At 35.5% G+C, this 19,244-nt stretch overlaps 1 protein-coding gene across 2 annotated transcripts; it reads left to right on the plus strand.

The window, feature by feature from the left end:
- Positions 1 to 267: 267 nt before the first annotated feature.
- LOC133519855 (calcyphosin-like protein) lies at positions 268 to 15,804 on the plus strand. 2 transcript variants are annotated; one of them, XM_061853997.1, is made up of 7 exons: positions 268 to 552; positions 7,784 to 7,937; positions 8,552 to 8,648; positions 8,850 to 8,930; positions 10,242 to 10,366; positions 11,263 to 11,347; positions 13,871 to 15,804. In XM_061853997.1, exons 1-7 carry the CDS (start codon positions 519 to 521, stop codon positions 13,970 to 13,972), a joined length of 678 nt encoding a protein of 225 aa, XP_061709981.1. In that variant the 5' UTR covers positions 268 to 518; the 3' UTR covers positions 13,973 to 15,804. The 2 variants fall into 2 exon arrangements, with proteins under 2 accessions (XP_061709981.1, XP_061709980.1); XM_061853996.1 differs by lacking the exon at positions 268 to 552 and adding an exon at positions 6,814 to 7,071.
- Positions 15,805 to 19,244: the final 3,440 nt, after the last annotated feature.

Raw genomic sequence — 19,244 nt, forward strand, 5'->3', positions numbered from 1 at the left:
TCGTGGCTTGTTCATATACGTGATGGCTTCCCTTTCGCACACTTCATCTGTCTGTCAAGCGAAGCGTATGACAAGTCTCTGGGACCTGTCGATTTTAATTATATAAGATAAGATCTCTAACAGACGGGCGTGCTGGAACAGTCCACGGTCACAGGACCGTGGACTGGTCCGAGGCCTATACGATCGTATGGAAGGTGGTGCGCCGCACGTCCGTTAAAGACACAGCTATAAGTGAGAGCGAGCAAGAGATATTCTGATAGAACTAAGATTGCTGTCCGATCACGACGCCCGTCTGTTAAAGCTTCAAAGTTTTCATAGTATTGTAGTCTTTGGTTTTCATTCTGTCTGCTGTCAGTCGGCCAAAACAAAGCAAAGCGAAGCGTCAGTGGCCGTCTTTAAACTAAATACAAGACGCATTGATTGTCTGATAAATTTAAGAATAAAGAAATGTTTACGTTTTGGTAAAATACAGTTATCTTTGTGGTATCGTGCAAAATACAAACGACTGATTGTGAAACATGTATGCCGGTAAATTAAAGACTGATTCAAACAGTAAGTTAATTTATTTTCTGGGTTTTGTAGGTTATAAAACAATAGCAGCAACATTTGTTTTTTTTTGTAGTGTAATTAAATGGTTTTATTACTTTATGGGCTTATTATTGCGTGCAGTTAATTTTGTTCAATTTCTGTTACGGTAGTGATGTTAACTGAACTTCGACGCCGGTCGGCTGCATATCGATTAGCCCATGTTACCAGGTTAACCCGGCTGCCGAGGTAGGCGGCAGTTTATTATCATTTCAATAATTTCATAAAATTATGTTCCATCAATGCCGTAGACATGCATATTATACTGTCATTATACTGGAGATGTCATTATGGATGGAGAGGCACCCAATTTGCGCCAAGGAATCAGCAGAGATTTTATTGAATGTGCACATAGTAACTAGGTACCTACTGAGTATTACTTTTATGTTTTCAACACTCACTTTTTTACCTCTAGATTATTAAGCGATAGATAGAGTATTCAAAATCAAATCAAAATCAAAATATTCTTTATTCAAATAGGCCTAGCAACAAGCACTTTTAAATCGTCAAATTTTACAAATATCATCTTAATCTAAATATCAGAGCAATTTATTGATGCAGTTATTATTGTTCTAAAAAAAACATTGAACTATTATAGATATGGTAAACTTAATAATAAGAATTTCATAAAAAGATCGTCATACATCAAAATTGTATAAAAATACTAGTCTAGAACCTTTCTAGAATAAAATCTAAATGTCAAAAAATACGGTATATATATACATTGAATTATCAATTTCATCATTAATAACATAACAATAAATAATTCATTCTTTACAATCACACTTAATCCCACGGTGTTTCATCATTCATGTAGTCTTGTGTGCTATAATAGGCTTTAGAGATAAGCTTACGTTTTATATAATTTTTAAATTTACTAACAGACAATTGAATATTGATCAACAGACCAAGCATTGATCGAAAGATCGAGCATCAATCGACATATTGACTATTAATCTATTGAATATAGGTACAAAACTGATAAAAATGTAACCTAAAATGATTTAATTCGATCATTGCAGCACCTGCAGACAATTAAAATTGATCATCAAAGGGTCTAGCCGCAATCCTATAGTGAAACTGCCCCTGGCTGAAATGTATTTCTTAGAAGCGTTAATTGGTCTTATTATAAGATATCATTTTACAATATTTCAAGCCTGGAATCCCCTTGGTTTGGATAAAAAAATATATATACATAAAATCTTTTTTAATTTTTCTAAGCTAAAGTAATGGTTAGATTTCTTTGAAATTCGGATTATACATGGCACTAATAGCAATACATTTTCAAAAAAAAAATCAAGGTTCTAACTTATTTACAAAGGCCTAATAAAATATTTTTTTTGTTTAATTTTTTTTTTTATTATTTACAAGAGGGCGACAACCTCAATTTTTAGGTATTTAATGCACAATACAATATTGTATGAAATATATTTTTTTTATAAAAATCCAATCCAACAAGGTAAAAATGTCTTACTAATGCAGGCCATTCGACTTAAGGCGTCTGTAGGTTACACATTGGGCCAACTTATTTGGCTCATTGTGTACTTCCGCCTTTACAACCATTTAGTAGGTATCAACGAGCAGCAGCTAGTCGAGCAGAAAAATTGTTTACACTAAGTAGGTATATATTTTTTAATGCAGTATTGCGTATTTCATAATAGGAATGTTTACGTACAGCAATAGTAGATTACATACCGAGGCCAATAAAATAAGAAATGTCTCAGAACACATGTAATTATCGGCCGAAGCGAAGCTGAGGTCTATTATGACATACGCAATACTGCCTTAAAAAAATATTACGTATCAAAAGAAACTAAAAAAGTAAAGCACATTTTAATAAAATCCTACAATTTACACCTAAACATAACACTTATAATTACTCATCCTTGTCACTGTCTGTATTAATACTAACATTTACACCTTCGGTCTTGAACAGTGCACAGAGTTTATGGCTAGGCCGCGGAATTCTGGATAAAAATCTGCCATACGACAAGTAATATATAATTGCCGCTACATGTGAACAACAACCTACTGTTCTTAACCCATTCGCACATTCACAACAATATTGATCGATTGCTTCTACTCCCGTCTTTTCGCCATCATACTTTATGAAGCATCTACAGAGATGTGAAAAATAGTTTATAAAAAGTATTTAAATACAAAATACAAATACTTCCTTGATATACTATTTCAAATGCAAAATACAAAATAGTTTTCAAATTTGTATTTAAAATACTAAATACAAAATAAGTATTTTCAAAATGCTTTTTTAAAATACAAATACTTTGCGATAAAAGGTACTCTTAAATAGTGAATACCTAGTCTGAATTAAAGTTAGTATTGCTAGGAATTTACAAGTTGGATAGGCTTTCTTTATTCTTTAAAAATAGTGTGTATATCAGTCCTCTAGAGTGCAAATTTTGTGTCTCCTCATGTTTACCGATTGAATGGGCTTTTAAGTGATGGTTTTTAACGGTCAATTATTAAAAGCATTAATTTAGATTTGTAATGTTTTACAGCTAGTATATACCTCTCGTTGGTTGGTGAAAACGTCTCGTTTGTGTTTCACCAGGGCAGAAATTTTATTTACCTCTCGTGCCTTGAAACCCTTGCAACGCTTAAGATTCCACATTTTTAATCTCTCGCTACGCTTATGGTCATTTGTGGCGTTACTAAACAGATTCACCAGTTCCATGTTAAAATAATAAATATTATAGGACATTACACAAATTGACTAAGTCCCACAGTAATAAGCTCATTAATTAAGGCTTGTGTTGTGGGTACTAGACAATGATAAATATTTATAAACACTTAAGTACATATACATAAGGTCGATATTTAAACGATAGATACAATAACAGCTTCGACAGGAAAACATAACTAAGTATGTAATAATAGTATTAAGCAAACGCGGATCGGTCCGCGCGATCTCGCCAACTATTTCATAAACCCTAGAGGTTTTCAATAGTGGCTTATTGTGTTAAACTCTGTTTCAAAAAATTCATAGTGAATAAATACACTAAAAAAAAAACAGAAAACACCCATGATTCATGATCAGTGTACATCACACTAATAAATGCCCTTACCAGGATTTGAACCCGGGACCATCGGCTTCATAGGCAGGGTCACTACCCACTAGGCCAGACCGGTCGCCATAAAAGAATGAGAGAGTTGCAAGGATTGTAACGTCAGAAGAGAGAGATTGTAACTCCTACTTACTTCACCTAATAATAAGTATTTTGTATTTTGAAAATAGAATATAGGTCCCAAAAACTATTTGAAATAAAATACAAAATAGTTTTCTTTAAAAGGTATTTAAATACAAAATACAAAATAGGTATTTTGCATTTTGTATTTGCATTTTAAATACAAGTATTTCAAATAAGTCACATCTCTGAGCATCTATATACCTTCTTAGACATATGCCAAGAATGTATCTGTATTTTACGGTTAATGGTCGTAAGACGAATGGCCTGCCTGCCTGAATGGTGGTAAGACATTTTTAAATTGTTGCCACAGATGGATTTTTATGAAAATAAAATATTTTATACAATATTGTATTGTGCATTAAATACCTAAAAATTGATGTTGTCGCCCTCTTGTAAATAATATAAAAAAAGGGTCTAGCCGCAATCCTATAGTGAAACTGCCCCTGGCTGAAATGTATACCTTTCTTAGAAGCGTTGATTGGTCTTATTATAAGATATCATTTTACAATATTTCAAGCCTGGAATCCCCTTGGTTTGGATAAAAAAAAAAAAATATATAAAATCTTTTTTAATATTTCTAAGCTAAACTAATGGTTAGATTTCTTTGAAATTCGGATTATACATGGCACTAATAGCAATACATTTTCAAAAAAAAAAAATCAAGGGTCTAACTTATTTACAAAGGCCTAAAATTTTTTTTTTGTTTAATTTTTTTTTAATTATTTATAAGAGGGCGACAACCTCAATGTTTAGGTATTTAATGCACAGTACAATATTGTATGAAATATATTTTTTTCATAAAAATCCATCTGTGGCAACAAGATAAAAATGTCTTACTAATGCAGGCCATTCGTCTTACGACCATTAACCGTAAAATACAGATACATTCTCGGCATATGTCTAAGAAGGTATATAGATGCTTCATAAAGTATGATGGCGAAAAGACGGGAGTAGAAGCAATCCATCAATATTGTTGTGAATGTGCGAATGGGTTAAGAACAGTAGGTTGTTGTTCACATGTAGCGGCAATTATATATTACTTGTCGTATGGCAGATTTTTATCCAGAATTCCGCGGCCTAGCCATAAACTCTGTGCACACTGTTCAAGACCGAAGGTATAAATGTTAGTATTAATACAGACAGTGACGAGGATGAGTAATTATAAGTGTTATGTTTAGGTGTAAATTGTAGGATTTTAATAAAATGTGCTTTACTTTTTTAGTTTCTTTTGATACGTAATATTTTTTTAAGGCAGTATTGCGTATGTCATAATAGACCTCAGCTTCGCTTCTGCCGATAATTACATGTGTTCTGAGACATTTCTTATTTTATTGGCCTCGGTATGTAATCTACTATTGCTGTACGTAAACAACTACTACGTAAACATTCCTATTATGAAATACGCAATACTGCATTAAAAAATATATACCTACTTAGTGTAAACAATTTTTCTGCTCGAATAGCTGCTACTCGTTGATACCTACTAAATGGTTGTAAAGGCGGAAGTACACAATGAGCCAAATACTTTGGCCCAATGTGTAACCTACAGACGCCTTAAGTCGAATGGCCTGCATTATTAAGACATTTTTACCTTGTTGCCACATATGGATTTTTATAAAAAAAAAATATTTCATACAATATTGTATTGTGCATTAAATACCTAAAAATTGAGGTTGTCGCCCTCTTGTAAATAATAAAATAAAAATTAAATAAAAAAAAATTTTTTTTTAAACCTTTTTAAATAAGTTACAACTTTGATTTTTTTTGAAAATGTATTGCTATTAGTGCCATGTATAATCCGAATTTCAAAGAAATCTAACCATTAGTTTAGCTTAGAAAAATTAAAAAAAGATTTTATGTATATATTTTTTTTATCCAAACCAAGGGGATTCCAGGCTTGAAATATTGTAAAATGATATCTTATAATAAGACCAATTAACGCTTCTAAGAAAGGTATACATTTCAGCCAGGGGCAGTTTCACTATAGGATTGCGGCTAGACCCTTTGACCGATCTTCCGAATCATGTTCGAGTCATGTAACTAAACTAAAGGCAAAAATAAACTATTTTCTGTAAAAAATATCGTTTGGCATTTCATTCAATAGAACTTTAAAAATAAAGTACAGTTTTAAAAATGCTTAGGTATAGGTTTTAGGGCCCCACAACATCGGGCCAAGTGCGTGTCAAAACTGGCCAAGTGGGTGTTGGGCCACGCATAATGGATGGTTCCGTACCTTCATCCTTCTTACATCATACTTCCCGGCACTTAGTCCTTTTAATAAAAAGAGAAGTTATTCGAAAAAAATAACTCTATAAGCACTACAACACTATTGCAAATGCATATTGATCAGGACGGGATTTTATTTTACGGATACGGGATTTTATCGAATACCGTAGTGACGGCAAATTTGTACGGCAACTTACAAAATAGTTCACACGGTTAGACAGCTTTCCCGCATAGACGTCGTGTGAACTATTTTGAAACTTTAACAAAGGGTCTAGCAGGCTAAGCGAACAAGAAGTGCCCCCAACGACGGATTTTGTCGATATTTCTGGTAGTGTACTGTTAGGTCCTAAGGACCCTCCATGCTTAACATCAGACCTCGATTCTCTTTTGTTTGCGAGTTATTCAGGATAACGTAAAATAATTAGGGTATCATTGAAAGTGTCATATTTTATAAACGATTCAAGTTACGTGAACCAAACAAAATTATATTTGATAACAATAAATAAAACTACAAAATGCATATTTTTTACCAGCATCCTGTCCTTAAACTTCATTGCAAAAAATAAAAATATTTTTTTCCTTCCAATTTTTTTTTTACTTTTCGCGGAGGTACACCTCTAAAAAAAATATGCATGAGATGAAATGAGCCACTAATTCCCACTACATACACATATAAAAATATTTGTACAAATGTTCGTGCTTCATGTCAAAAAAAAACGATTCTCCAATAAGTAGTCACTGGCATTATATGTACAGATAGAAGTACCAGTGCAGTTTGAATATTAGTGTGTAGGTATACAAACTCTTCTAATAAACCTATTTGGAGTGCATCAACGATGACGTGTCAGCTTTGATAACATCTGACACATAATATTATCTGCATTTGTTTTTTGCATTTTGTAGTGGAAAATGGAAAACATTAAATGCAAGTCTTGTAAAAAAACATTAAAAAATATCCGTGGGAAACAAAAATGCATAGAAACAGAGCAAGAGGCTGATTTATATAGCAAATGCAGTAATATGTTAATTTGCATAAATTATTTATTGTGTGGTAAGTGTCGACTTTTAGTGTATAAACATAAAGCAGTAGGTTGCAGACGAAGAGCCAGCATCGCTAATTGTTGTGCATGTACTCGCAGAAGTTGATGCTACTGCTAAAAATAAAAAATATTTTTATTTTTTGCAATGAAGTTTAAGGACAGGATGCTGGTAAAATATATGCATTTTGTAGTTTTTTTTTATTGTTATCAAATATAATTTTGTTTGGTTCACGTAACTTGAATCGTTTATAAAATATGACACTTTCAATGATACCCTAATTATTTTACGTTATCCTGAATAACTCGCAAACAAAAGAGAATCGAGGTCTGATGTTAAGCATGGAGGGTCCTTAGGACCTAACAGTACACTACCAGAAATATCGACAAAATCCGTCGTTGGGGGCACTTCTTGTTCGCTTAGCCTGCTAGACCCTTTGTGAAGTTCCACCGGTAAAGGTACCTTATGACTTATGATAATTGGCGCTTACGTTACGTCGCGTAACACCTTATTAGTATTGGATTGGAGCGTCGTTAATAACAGCGTAATAACTTAAACTAACTAAATAATAATAAATATATCTAAATCAAAATCATTGACTCAAATGCTTACCTCACTTACCTGTTATGTTTAATTTTTTGATATTTCCCAGCATGTGTAAAAAAGTGTACCTAGTAAAAAGCAAAGGACATCTAGGTTTTGATCGTAATGTTTTGGTTCCACAGTAGCATGGCATCGTCCACAATCGTCGCCGTTCCGCGTCGAGGAGGAGTTGATGCAGAAGAGCGCACGAGCGCTCAGCACTATCACCGACCCTGTGGAGAGACTGCGTCTTCTTTGCCTCACACGCGGAGCGTCGGGAATTATGGAACTGGGCAGGCGAGTACACCAACTAAGTAACTTAAGTGGAGTCTGAGCAAACTGTGTGGACGCTCGAGCGGGACGAGCAACGGTTCGTGTCACGTGTGGTACAACGTCCATGTTTGGACAAATTCAATTCCAACGAAAGGCATCTGAATCTTCCCGTAATCTCCACTGGAGCGCCATCTACGTCACCCACGGACTCTGGGGTAGCTAAGCAATCCATCTTACGTCCACTAGCCTTTTCTACATGGTCAGCAAAACTGGTTTTTGATGGCAACCTGGTGTTCTAGTTGGATCCTCCTAACATTTAAATTTCTGGTCTACTTAGGCAGTTGTAAAGGCAATTTGGCGTCGGATGCGACATCACGTCGGCAGAAAAGTTACCTCCGAATCCTTCGGACGCGACTTCATACAAAACCTCTGGAACTTTTTCACGTTATCTATTTCTGGGACTGGAAGAGTTAATGTGATCAACCCCATTTGAATCCATTTGAGAGTATTTTAACATTTTTAACTACATGCCACTATAGTAACAGCAGGAGCGTTTAATAATCTTGAATTATTTTTCATCTTAGTTCTAAATTAAATTACAGTTTCAAACATTATTCATAGAAAATAAAACTTCACAGGATTTTCCGAAAAATGGATAACGACGGAAGAAAACAACTTAACAAGGAAGAGTTTTTCATGGGCATCAAAAACACTGGACTAGACTTAAGCCACGAGGTAATCCACCTTAATGTCAATTTTTAATATTCTATAGCTTAGTGTAGTGAAGTTCATAAAATTGGTCGTATTTCATGAGTCACGTGAAACAAGGGATTGTGTCTATGACGTTCGTGTATTACAGAGTGTTCATTCACTCATCTCTTTCTACCTATATTATGTAATGTGGCCTTGATTTGTATTGTTTACATTATTTTCCAGGATGCAGAGAAATTGTTCGCCCATTTCGACACAGCTAACAGCGGTTCTATTAGCGTCGATGAATTCATCAAACAGATTCGTGTATGTATGTATTTGTTCGTTACAAAATTACCCAGGCTCTAGAGCAGAGCCCTAATAAATGGAGTAAAATTGTAGCACTATGGCATCCTAGAGGACATAAAAGAAACAGAGGTAGGCAATTTAAAAGATGTTCCTATGAAATAGAAGACATGGCTGGAAGGACTAAAATATGGACCAGATTAGTGCAAAATAAGGAAGAGTGGAGAAGATTGGGGGAGGCCTTTGCGCAAAGGCACACAGAATCGGTTATCGTAGATTAAGGAAAACTATAGACTTAGTATAGAAATGAATTTCTGATATGAGGCTATAAATAAATTAATTAATTAATAGAGCAGAGCCCAACTGGGGAAATACCTCCAGCTTACACAAAACCGCAGCCAAATGACACTAGACCCTACTCATAGTGTTGTGTTCCTGCCGGTGAGTAAGGTTGCCAGAGCTCATCGAGGGGGGGCGGGGGCGGGTTTAGGGTCGGCAACGCGCATGTAACACCTGGATTTGCAGGCGTCCATAGGCTACGGATACTGCTTATAATCAGGCGGGCCGTATGCTTGTTTGCCACCGCCGTAGTATAATGGTCTGGTTTTTGACGTATGAATATTTTTTACCCTCGCCGGAAAGAGTGCTTACCTACTCAAGTACCTACCTACCTACAGTAATAGGTCCCATTTTGTCGATTCGAGTTCTGAGTTACGGGCAATTTTGCGGTACAAATTCACAAAAAAGTATGTATTAAAAAATTGTACTCATATGGTTTAGGCACTGTGATATAGGGGTCGTGCCGGTCGTGGTGCTGCTGACCACGCTTTATTTTATGACATGTGGTTAATTTAAATAGTCAAAATACTACAAAGTGCAAGGTAAATCGCGAATACGTTATGGTTTATCGATAACTTCTCACATCACTAGATTATCGACATTAAATGTCGACTATTGCCGATCAGTTTTCTGTTGTGTACGTACTTAGAAAAATGACCATCTGAAGCTATTACATATACTAATTACAGGCATAGATATACCATATCCTATTGTAAGTACACAGTTTCTAGGCAATATAGCTAGTCGATTTAAAATTAGAGCGTAACTACGTTTGTATTGAGAACCGAGCTTGCTACAGACTCTGAAGTCACAATGCCTAAATATGGCTATACTATAATCCCAATATGACATGAGCGTATTGCAAATCAAAACCCTGGTGATAAACTTTTCAACGCGGCAATTTGGCAAAGGAGTTTTAATGTGATATTTGTGATCTGTGTGTGAGGCACCTAGCTGACGTCTGTGTGTAATAATTTAACTCGTTTTTTCTAGCCTCCGATGTCTGACGGCCGCCATGCTATAGTCGATCGCGCGTTCAGGAAACTGGATAAACATGGATTAGGGGTCATTGCCACAGAGGATCTCCGTGGCGTTTATTCGGTCGCTGCAAACCCGAGGTGCTTACTGTTAAACCCGCTTAAGAAGATTCTGTAACAAGGGATCAGTGTTAACATGATCGTATTAAGCGAGCTTTACTGTAAAAATATATTAATGACATATAATTATGCTCTCATTCTACAATTAGCCAAACCTTTGACCAAATGTTTATGCAAATGTTGACTGTGGTCGGTCTGGACGCCTCGGTCACTTATACTTTATATTAATTTAGTACAAAACTCGCGCCACTTCTTATTATTCGAGCTTTGGTTTGCAACAGAAACTTCTTTGCATTAGTTTTTTTTTTAAACACTAACCAATACATACAGTTGTGTGCAATATAATATCAGTACATAAGAAAATGTAAATTAAGGGAAAACTATAACTTTAGATCAATAATATTGTATCTTTTTATATAATTATTCTGCATTACTTGATATTGTTTCTGTAACCTTTACTTAAATGATATTGGAAGTGAAAAAAAAATATCATGAAAATCGGCTGTTTTTACTAAGTTGCGGAAATTCCTATAAAAACGTAAAACCCTACGAAAAAATTACAATTGTGTACTCTAATTGTAATTTAGAATCTTTCCTATTATTTCCAATCAAAGCTTTACATCTAGACCCAAGTCATCCAGAAAAAAATAAACTTTTCTATAAGACGATCTTCGTCGCAGAGTGTACTGCTATTATATTGCACACAACTAAGTGTCCTATTATTTAAACTTCTCCTAAAAACAAAAAATAGCCTCAGGAGGACCTGAAAAAAGTATCATCTAGTAATTTAAATTTCATCAGAAATAAAGAGTAAATGGATACCCCGTATCCAATAATTATCAACACATTTAATTTTAAATTTAAATAAATATGTATATATGTATTTTGATGTAATAAATAAATAAATTTAATTTTAGGTACAAGAGTGGCGAAGAGACCGAAGAACTGCTCATGACCAAATTCCTAGCTAACTTTGAGAGCGAGGGCACCGTTGGTGGCAAGGTGGGTTGGGTCGGGTCGGGAACGGTGGCTCGGTCGGGTACACTGACTCGCGCCTATATTTCCTAGACAGATCAGCAATATCTATCCGTCTCCTTCATTTGCCGGGAGCGCTCGACACCCAAACACATACAAACCAGTGATCCGCCCGCTCCCACGCAGTTCACATGCGTGGCAAGTGGTTTTGTGTTTCCGTGGGTGAAAAATGACTTTATAAGGTAAGTTTCACATGTTTTTATTGATTGAAATTTAAGCAATTAGACAATTATTATGCTAGGCAATGACATGGATTCTCATGTCCTTCGGTATAAGCAAGGTGAAATTTATGCACCGGTGAATTCAAAATGGCTGTGGCGTGGCCATACACAACTGTATTTTTTTTAATAAGAAAAACCATATATGCAAGAAACACTTGCAGTCGAGTGTACCTACCTATCCTAGTGTAGAAACCTACTTTTTTGTTATTTTTCTGGATTTGTTTTCTATTTAATTTATCATGATGACTTTTATGTTATTTGCTTGAAATAAGAATAAAAATTAAACTCTTTTTTAAGATTTAGATCTTACTCAAACAACAAAGAAACAAAGTCAGAAAATAGGCTGATATCAAATATTCTAGTGATTTGATTTTACAACTTTTATGTGACTGATATGGAGACATATTTATTGTGTTTAGAATTTATTCTCAATATCTTATGAAATATCACGATGGTTTGAGTATATTTCTACTCAAAAAAAATTAATGAGTAAATGGGTAAGTAATACAAGATATAAGAACATATACAATAATATTCATGTTGTATACGCTCACATGGTATAACCTTGATTTGTATACCGTTCAAGTTGTATAACGAACGTTTGGTATAACATCAAAATATCTATTTTTGTTAAGTTGTGGTCGATCAACTGATAACTCCGGGCGTAAACAGAGAAACAGTGACAGTCAAGCGTAAATTTCACCTGTGGAAACATAATACATACATATGTGTGTCATCATAGACACAGAGAAATTCAACTAGGGAACAAACTCCATTATATTTCAGTTTATAATTCCCAGAAAAAAACACTGAAAACAACAATTTTAGTCGATTAACTGATAACTCGCTATAATGTCTTTCACGAAAAAATGCACGACCGAGAGAGAGACGGGTAGCAAATTTAGGTACTCAAGAAAGAACAAGACTTTGTTTTGCCAAGAAGAGCAAAAAAGGGAGCAATTGCCAATGAGAGCAAAAAAGAGTGACGAAATACGATGGTGACTAAAAATAACCTGCGAATGATGCGAAATACGAGGAGGGCAAACAACGAATGACACATACAAAGACCGTGACGAAAAACGAATAGAGTCAGACCAAGATAAGTTAGCAGCGATTTTGACAGTCCAGACCGTGCAAGTGTTATTTTAAACGTCAAACTTCTATGAAATTATGACGATTACTTAACACTTGCACAGGCCGAGCTTACAAAATCGCTGCCAACTTATCTTGGTCTGACTATTCGTTTTTCGTCACGGTCTTTGTTGGTCAATGAACCTATGATCATTATTAATAAGTAATAACTGAATCTAATGACGAAGCATTTGAACGTCAATTGAGGAATTTTTTATTGTAAAACCCATTATATTCAGTGGATGAATACATGGAATTAAAATTATAATAACTGTTTAACATTATAGTTTATGTAAAATTGATTTAAGATGACATTTGTTCTAGAATATTATTATTACTGCTCTTAGTTTTAATGACGATCATTATGTGATATCTACTAAATATTTAGTTTGACATGTATTCCATTATTTCTCTTTAGTTTCCAGTTTCCTTTGTTTCGTAGTTTTTAATTTGACGGTAATTTCGAATTTGTTTTTTTTTTTTTTGATAATTATTATTGACGTTTTATAATTATATGTTTGCATGCCAAATCATTGACGATCATAATGTAAATTCATATAGATTAACATAAGAATAATTTATACTGTAATTTATCGTTATGAAAATAAATAAATCTAAATCTAATTATACTTTTTGATACTTTAAATAACGAGATACGGTTCAAAAACAACTCTGTCATTTTGTCCGTACTTCTAACTAATCAATTAAAAGTTTTATAAAACCTCTACGCTACAATGCTTACAAAATTCGTTCGTTTTTTATGAAACATAGCTAAGAACCACCGCAGAAAAACCCGCTTTCAGGAAAAAAAAATTGTTATTATAAAATACAGATTTAAGTCTTTTTGTTTTTTGTAACAGCCACGGACCTATTTATATTTTATTTCTACATATGAAACTATAGGCTATCTCTATTAGGTTAATTTTTTGCCTATAAGTTTTGATCAAAAATTGTGTATGACTTTCTAAATAAATAGAAAAAACCGCATCGAAATCAGCCTATCCGTTGGAGAGCTACAATGCCACAGACAGGCAGACATACACACAGACAGACATTGGCGTCAACCATATAACGCCCTTCTTTTTGTGTCGGGGGTTAAGAGGGATATCCTAAACCTATTTTTATTTTCTGTTATCAGGTAACGCTTGAGGAGTTCATGAACTACTACAGCGGCATCAGCGTATCCATCGACAACGACTGCTACTTTGATCTCTTAATGCGGCAGGCCTACAACCTCTAGATATCAGATCTCAGGCCAGAAGTATGGACTTAAAATATCATAGACTTAACGTCGCCGAACCCAAACTGTAAATTCATGACACGCCCATTTCTTTCGTATTTACGCGCACACATTTAAGCGGTTTTTTTTAAATAATATTTTATGCGATAAACGCTGCGTTAACATCGGATATCTAATTACCGAACATTGTTTTACGCGGTATCCGCAGCGTGAGATGTAATGCGTCAATCGCACATACACAATATTTTATCTTCAAAGTATGTGTAAGGAGTATCCTTGTCATAGTACAAAGAGTGGGGAAATAGGTTATCTTCATACAAACGCACCGCGCGCGGCTTGTATGTGTGCGCCATAGTATCTATGCGTCGCCGCACGCACACTCAAACAAAATCTCGATCCGTTTCTCAGTGCGCCATTCGGGGCTTTTGTTTGAGTGTGCGTGCGGCGACGTAAAGATACTATGGGCACTATGGCGCACACATACAAGCCGCGCGCGGTGCGTTTGTATGAAGATAACCTACTTCCCCACTTTTTGTACTATGTCCTTATTCATTACGTGAAACGCGTAGGTTCGGTCGACTCATTTCCTATCGGGCTTTTCCGATTCTGCGTCAATGGACGATTCTATAAAGTTGTACATCCAAATTTTGTGTTACAATTATGTTTTTTGTTACTCAGAATCATGAACTTTCATTTTGAGTTAGAAAAAATATGTCCCCAATTTTTGGGTCCAATTCGTTACGTTTTTAATGCGACTTTTAAATAAAATTTATAAATAAAAAAAGTTAAACCTACTTCAAGAAGTATAAAATAAAGTATCATCCCGTTTTATATGCGCTAGCAACTGATACGTTTGAAGTCGGTGCTAAGCCAAATCTTAAATAAAACTTCAAAACGCCGTCAACCCGAATGCCAGCCCTGGTGTAGTTCGATAAGAAAGAAAGAATCAGTATTTTAACTATTTGGCTTGGTACCGACTTCAAACGTATCAGTTGCAAGCGTGTATAAAACGGCATGATATTTTATTTTATACTTTATGAAATCGGTTTTACTCTTACTTTAAAAGTTTAATTTTATTATTCCGTTTTTAGTTTTTCTTACTAGTGATTATTGATAGGTGTGGAGAGACGGTACAGACGCAGCATTGTACGCATAACAAAGTTGCACTATGTTATTTAAACGTAGGAAGAATGACAATGCGTTTGACGTGGCGTTTAACGCACGCGTTTGCCGCAAATAACATTGACGTGTTTTCAGGACGCAGATGCGGCAAACGCATTCCGTTAATCGCATGTATTTAACGCTGCAATTTCCACACATAACAACTGAGCGCTTTACAGCTCAGGGCCAGCGGTCATTGGCTCAATAAGCGAGTATGTGTGCGTACGACATTCAGGCCCCTCTTTCCCACTGGGCACTCTGGGCACGTGCCCGGGGCCCCCAACCTCACGGGCGCCCCGAAAGATCTTAAACGCCGTTTTTTACAGTCCAATGGGGTTTTTAATAGGGGGCCCCCTATTCCTGAGTGCCCAAGGCCCCCGTGTGTATAAAGACGGCCTTGACGACATTGGCGTGTCATGAAGTCACAAAGACCTAAGTTTTAGCGAGGTGGTGTCCTTGCATTTTACGTCCATGGCCAGTCTTTATTTGCCAAATGTTTCATACCATTTGGACAAACAGGACAGCACATACACGCATATTTTAATGCTTTAGCGAGCACTCGGTGACTATGCTTTATTCATGATATTATTAATGCTAAAAATGTGTATTTAACAAATGAATGATGTTTGAAACATGCCATGTTTCCTATTAATTAAATGTTTTCAATGTAATATATAATGTTTTATTTGTAACATCAATTTAACGTGTTAGCTGGAACCGCATATTCATAGAATAACTTTTTATTTTATCATTTTAACGTCGATTTTCATTAAATAATAGCTGTTTGTACCTTAAGGCACTGGTCCCACCGCGAGCGAGTAAGCTATGAACTATCGGCTATTTTCTAGCTCAAGAAACGAACAAAAGATAATCGCTTTCGTGTAAATAAAAGAGAGAGATATATATTTATAGTTCATAGCTGGCTTGTTCACACCGCCGGCGAAGACACTCTCCCACCGCCCGGCGAGTAAGCGATAATTCCATACAATGTTTACTAGCCGCCCGCTGATTGTCAACTGTTTCTAGTACATAATTTTACTAGTTGATAGCCGAGCTCGCTGATAGTTGGCGGTGGGACCACTGTTTTCTAGTTGACCGCCGCGATAAAAGCTATCGACTATAAAACTAGCTCAGCGGTACTCGCCGGTGCCTGCTTGGCGATCAGACCGATCATTTTACCTTATGAGGTGGATGCGAGTGCACGTATTTACAATGAATTTAAAACAATCATATGAACTATCTTTGTTGTCCTGTATAGGTCATTGGCGAATAGGGCCCTCTTAAGTTTTTTACCTTTATGCTGGGCCACCCGGCTGAGCTAGTGGAGCGAGTAATCGCCCGTCGCACGCAAACACTCGCTTATAGCTCAGCGTCTAAACTAGTAAAACTATACTCGCTTCTCGCCGCTCGCCCACTAGTTTGTAGTTTCTAGTTTCACTCGCTTATAGTTTGTAGCCGGCGGTGGGACCAGTGCCTAAGAGGGAAGTATGGCACGTACTCGTCCATACAAATAGAGAAAATGTTTTTCCACTTCTAAATGTTTTCCATTTTCAATTTTTTTATTACGTTATTGACACAACGAAACACTAGATTTAAAGGTTATCCTTTTTTTTACAAAAAAAAAAAAAAAATCATTTTCAAAAAAGCGAAACCTAAGTATATCCTATACTATACCTGAAGCGATCGAAATCTAACTCAAAGTGATTTGTTAAGATTTAGTGGAAAACGTTATCTCCCGAAATGGAAAGAAAGAATGGAAAATTTTACGGAAAAGGTACCGTTACTTGGTTAGGATCGCAAAGCTATTCTTCCCTCTTAATACCTAGTACATCGAGCAATTTATTTATTTAAAAATTTGATTTAGGCAACAAGGCCCAAATTACAAATACCTTATAGACTAACATACATATACCAAAGAGAATTTGAAATAGAGGTGGATTGTCAAAGAGCATTTTGTAGCCACAGTAAATTTACTGTAGGTATCTTTCGACACATGATTAAACCATTTAGAACGCCATTTGACTTTGATGTTTATTCGTTCATTGATATGTGTGAAATTTGTTAAATATCATAAAGTGGTGCCATCTAATAGATCAAAGATATGGCGGCTCGTTTCGAGCGATGGCGCCACAACCTTTAGAGGTGTATTGGCAAAGAAAACTTTGTATCGACGTAAATTTACTGCCATTTTTCGACACAATTAATTAAAAAATTTTTGAACGCCATTTAAGTTTGATCCTTATTATTTCACTGATATGCAGGGCTCGAACAAATCATGCCGATGACGTCAAGTCACTCATAGGATGATTTCAAATAGTATTTTTAATTTTCGTAGGTGTTTCTCAGAGCGTTTGAACCGCTGACAGTCTCCTGTTTATGTCGAAGTTCCCCAAGATTGGTATACCATTTTTGGTTACGGTAAACTAGTACCTTTCTTATTTAACATAAACAAAACTGACCCACCATTCTTATAAAACTTCATCATAAATGTGGGCAGGGGACTGTCAGCGGTTGAAACGCTCTGAGAAACACCTACGAGGAACGCCCATAGAGTGAGCATTCTAAGTTTGGTTATACCTCTATGCTTACAGTAACAAGTTTCGTGAGATTATTTTATTCAAGACCCATCACACTGTCACCTAAATTCCATGGAATTATTTACGATTATTTTGATAGTTAGTGTGACATGTCACACGGTGGTTTAAATACAAATATCACGTCACTTTTGCAAAACCATGCAAAATTACGTCACTTTTGCGTCATCCGCATGATTTGTTCGAGCCCTGCTGATATGTGTTCAGTTTGTTAAACATCAAAAAGTGGCGCGATCTTACCGGGCACTACCTAAAGCTTATAGCGCCATCGCTCGAAACGATGCTGCTATACCTTTGGTTTGGCCTTTGATCTATTAGATGCCTCAACTTTTTGATATTTGACAAATTTAACACATATCAGTGAAAGAATAAGGATCAAAGTCAAATGGCGTTCTAAAAGTTTTAATTGTGTAGAATGATAGCAGTAAATTTACGTCGCTACAAAGCTTTCTATGATAATACACCTCTATTTCAAATTCTTTTTGCTTTAGCCTATGCCCGGTAAGATGGCGCCACTTTTTGATATTCATCAAATTTAACACATATCACTATCAGTGAAAGAAGTATTAAGTTTAGTATTATTTATTTTTAGATTTAGGTTTTAAGTTTTATAGTTTAATTATGTTTTATCTGATGTAATCAATATTTATTTTTACCATCATTTAATCTATTAAAAGTGAAAGAATAAGGATCAAAGTCAAATGGCGTTCTAAAAGTTTTAATCGTGTCGAAAGATGGCAGTAAATTTACTGTGGCTACAAAGTTTTCTTTGACAATCACCTCTATTTCAAATTCTATTTGCATATATTCTTTGTATATGAGGGACCCCCCTCATAAAAGAATAAGTCTCTTTTATAGAAGTGAGAATTAAAGGCCCGAGTTTGCAATATTCTTACCCCCGGAGTTACAAACAATGTTTTTCATTACACTTGCGAAGAAAAAACTAAATTTTTAGCGAAATAATTCTTGAATACAGTGACATTTCAAACATTCGTTGACACCATTTTGCTTAACCACGTCCAATTATTGTTCCAAAGGACTGCGTGCAGTTTCTGGACATCAATTTAAAAGTCGATGTCCAATTTCTGACCATTGCTCACGCTGACAGAATGCACTTTCAAATGTGACTTATCTGACACTTAGAATATTCCTGTTTATAAAATCATAAATTTTACGCTTTGTGGCAACTATAATTCTTTATATATATTTTTTTTTATTTGATTTACCGACGACTCAAAATCAAGCAAGATGTGTCGAGCATTGAATGCAATGATACAAAGCATAATATGCCTGCTCCAGGTACTGATCCGTATATTCATGACCGTGTTGCTAATGGCAGAAAATCTCATAAAGATGGTCCTGCAAACGGTGTACAATTTCATATCGTTTCTGCTCCAAATGCTGTCACTTGTGCCCATATGCTTAGTGTTTCTAGTCACGTCGAAGTTAAAATGCTTGTTGTGCGGTACCGGTGGGGGTATATGCCCTGTGAACAGAGGTTCAGGTGACTGTATTAT

The sequence above is a fragment of the Cydia pomonella genome, chromosome 7 (assembly GCF_033807575.1).
Source record: "Cydia pomonella isolate Wapato2018A chromosome 7, ilCydPomo1, whole genome shotgun sequence".
NCBI lineage: Eukaryota > Metazoa > Arthropoda > Insecta > Lepidoptera > Tortricidae > Cydia > Cydia pomonella.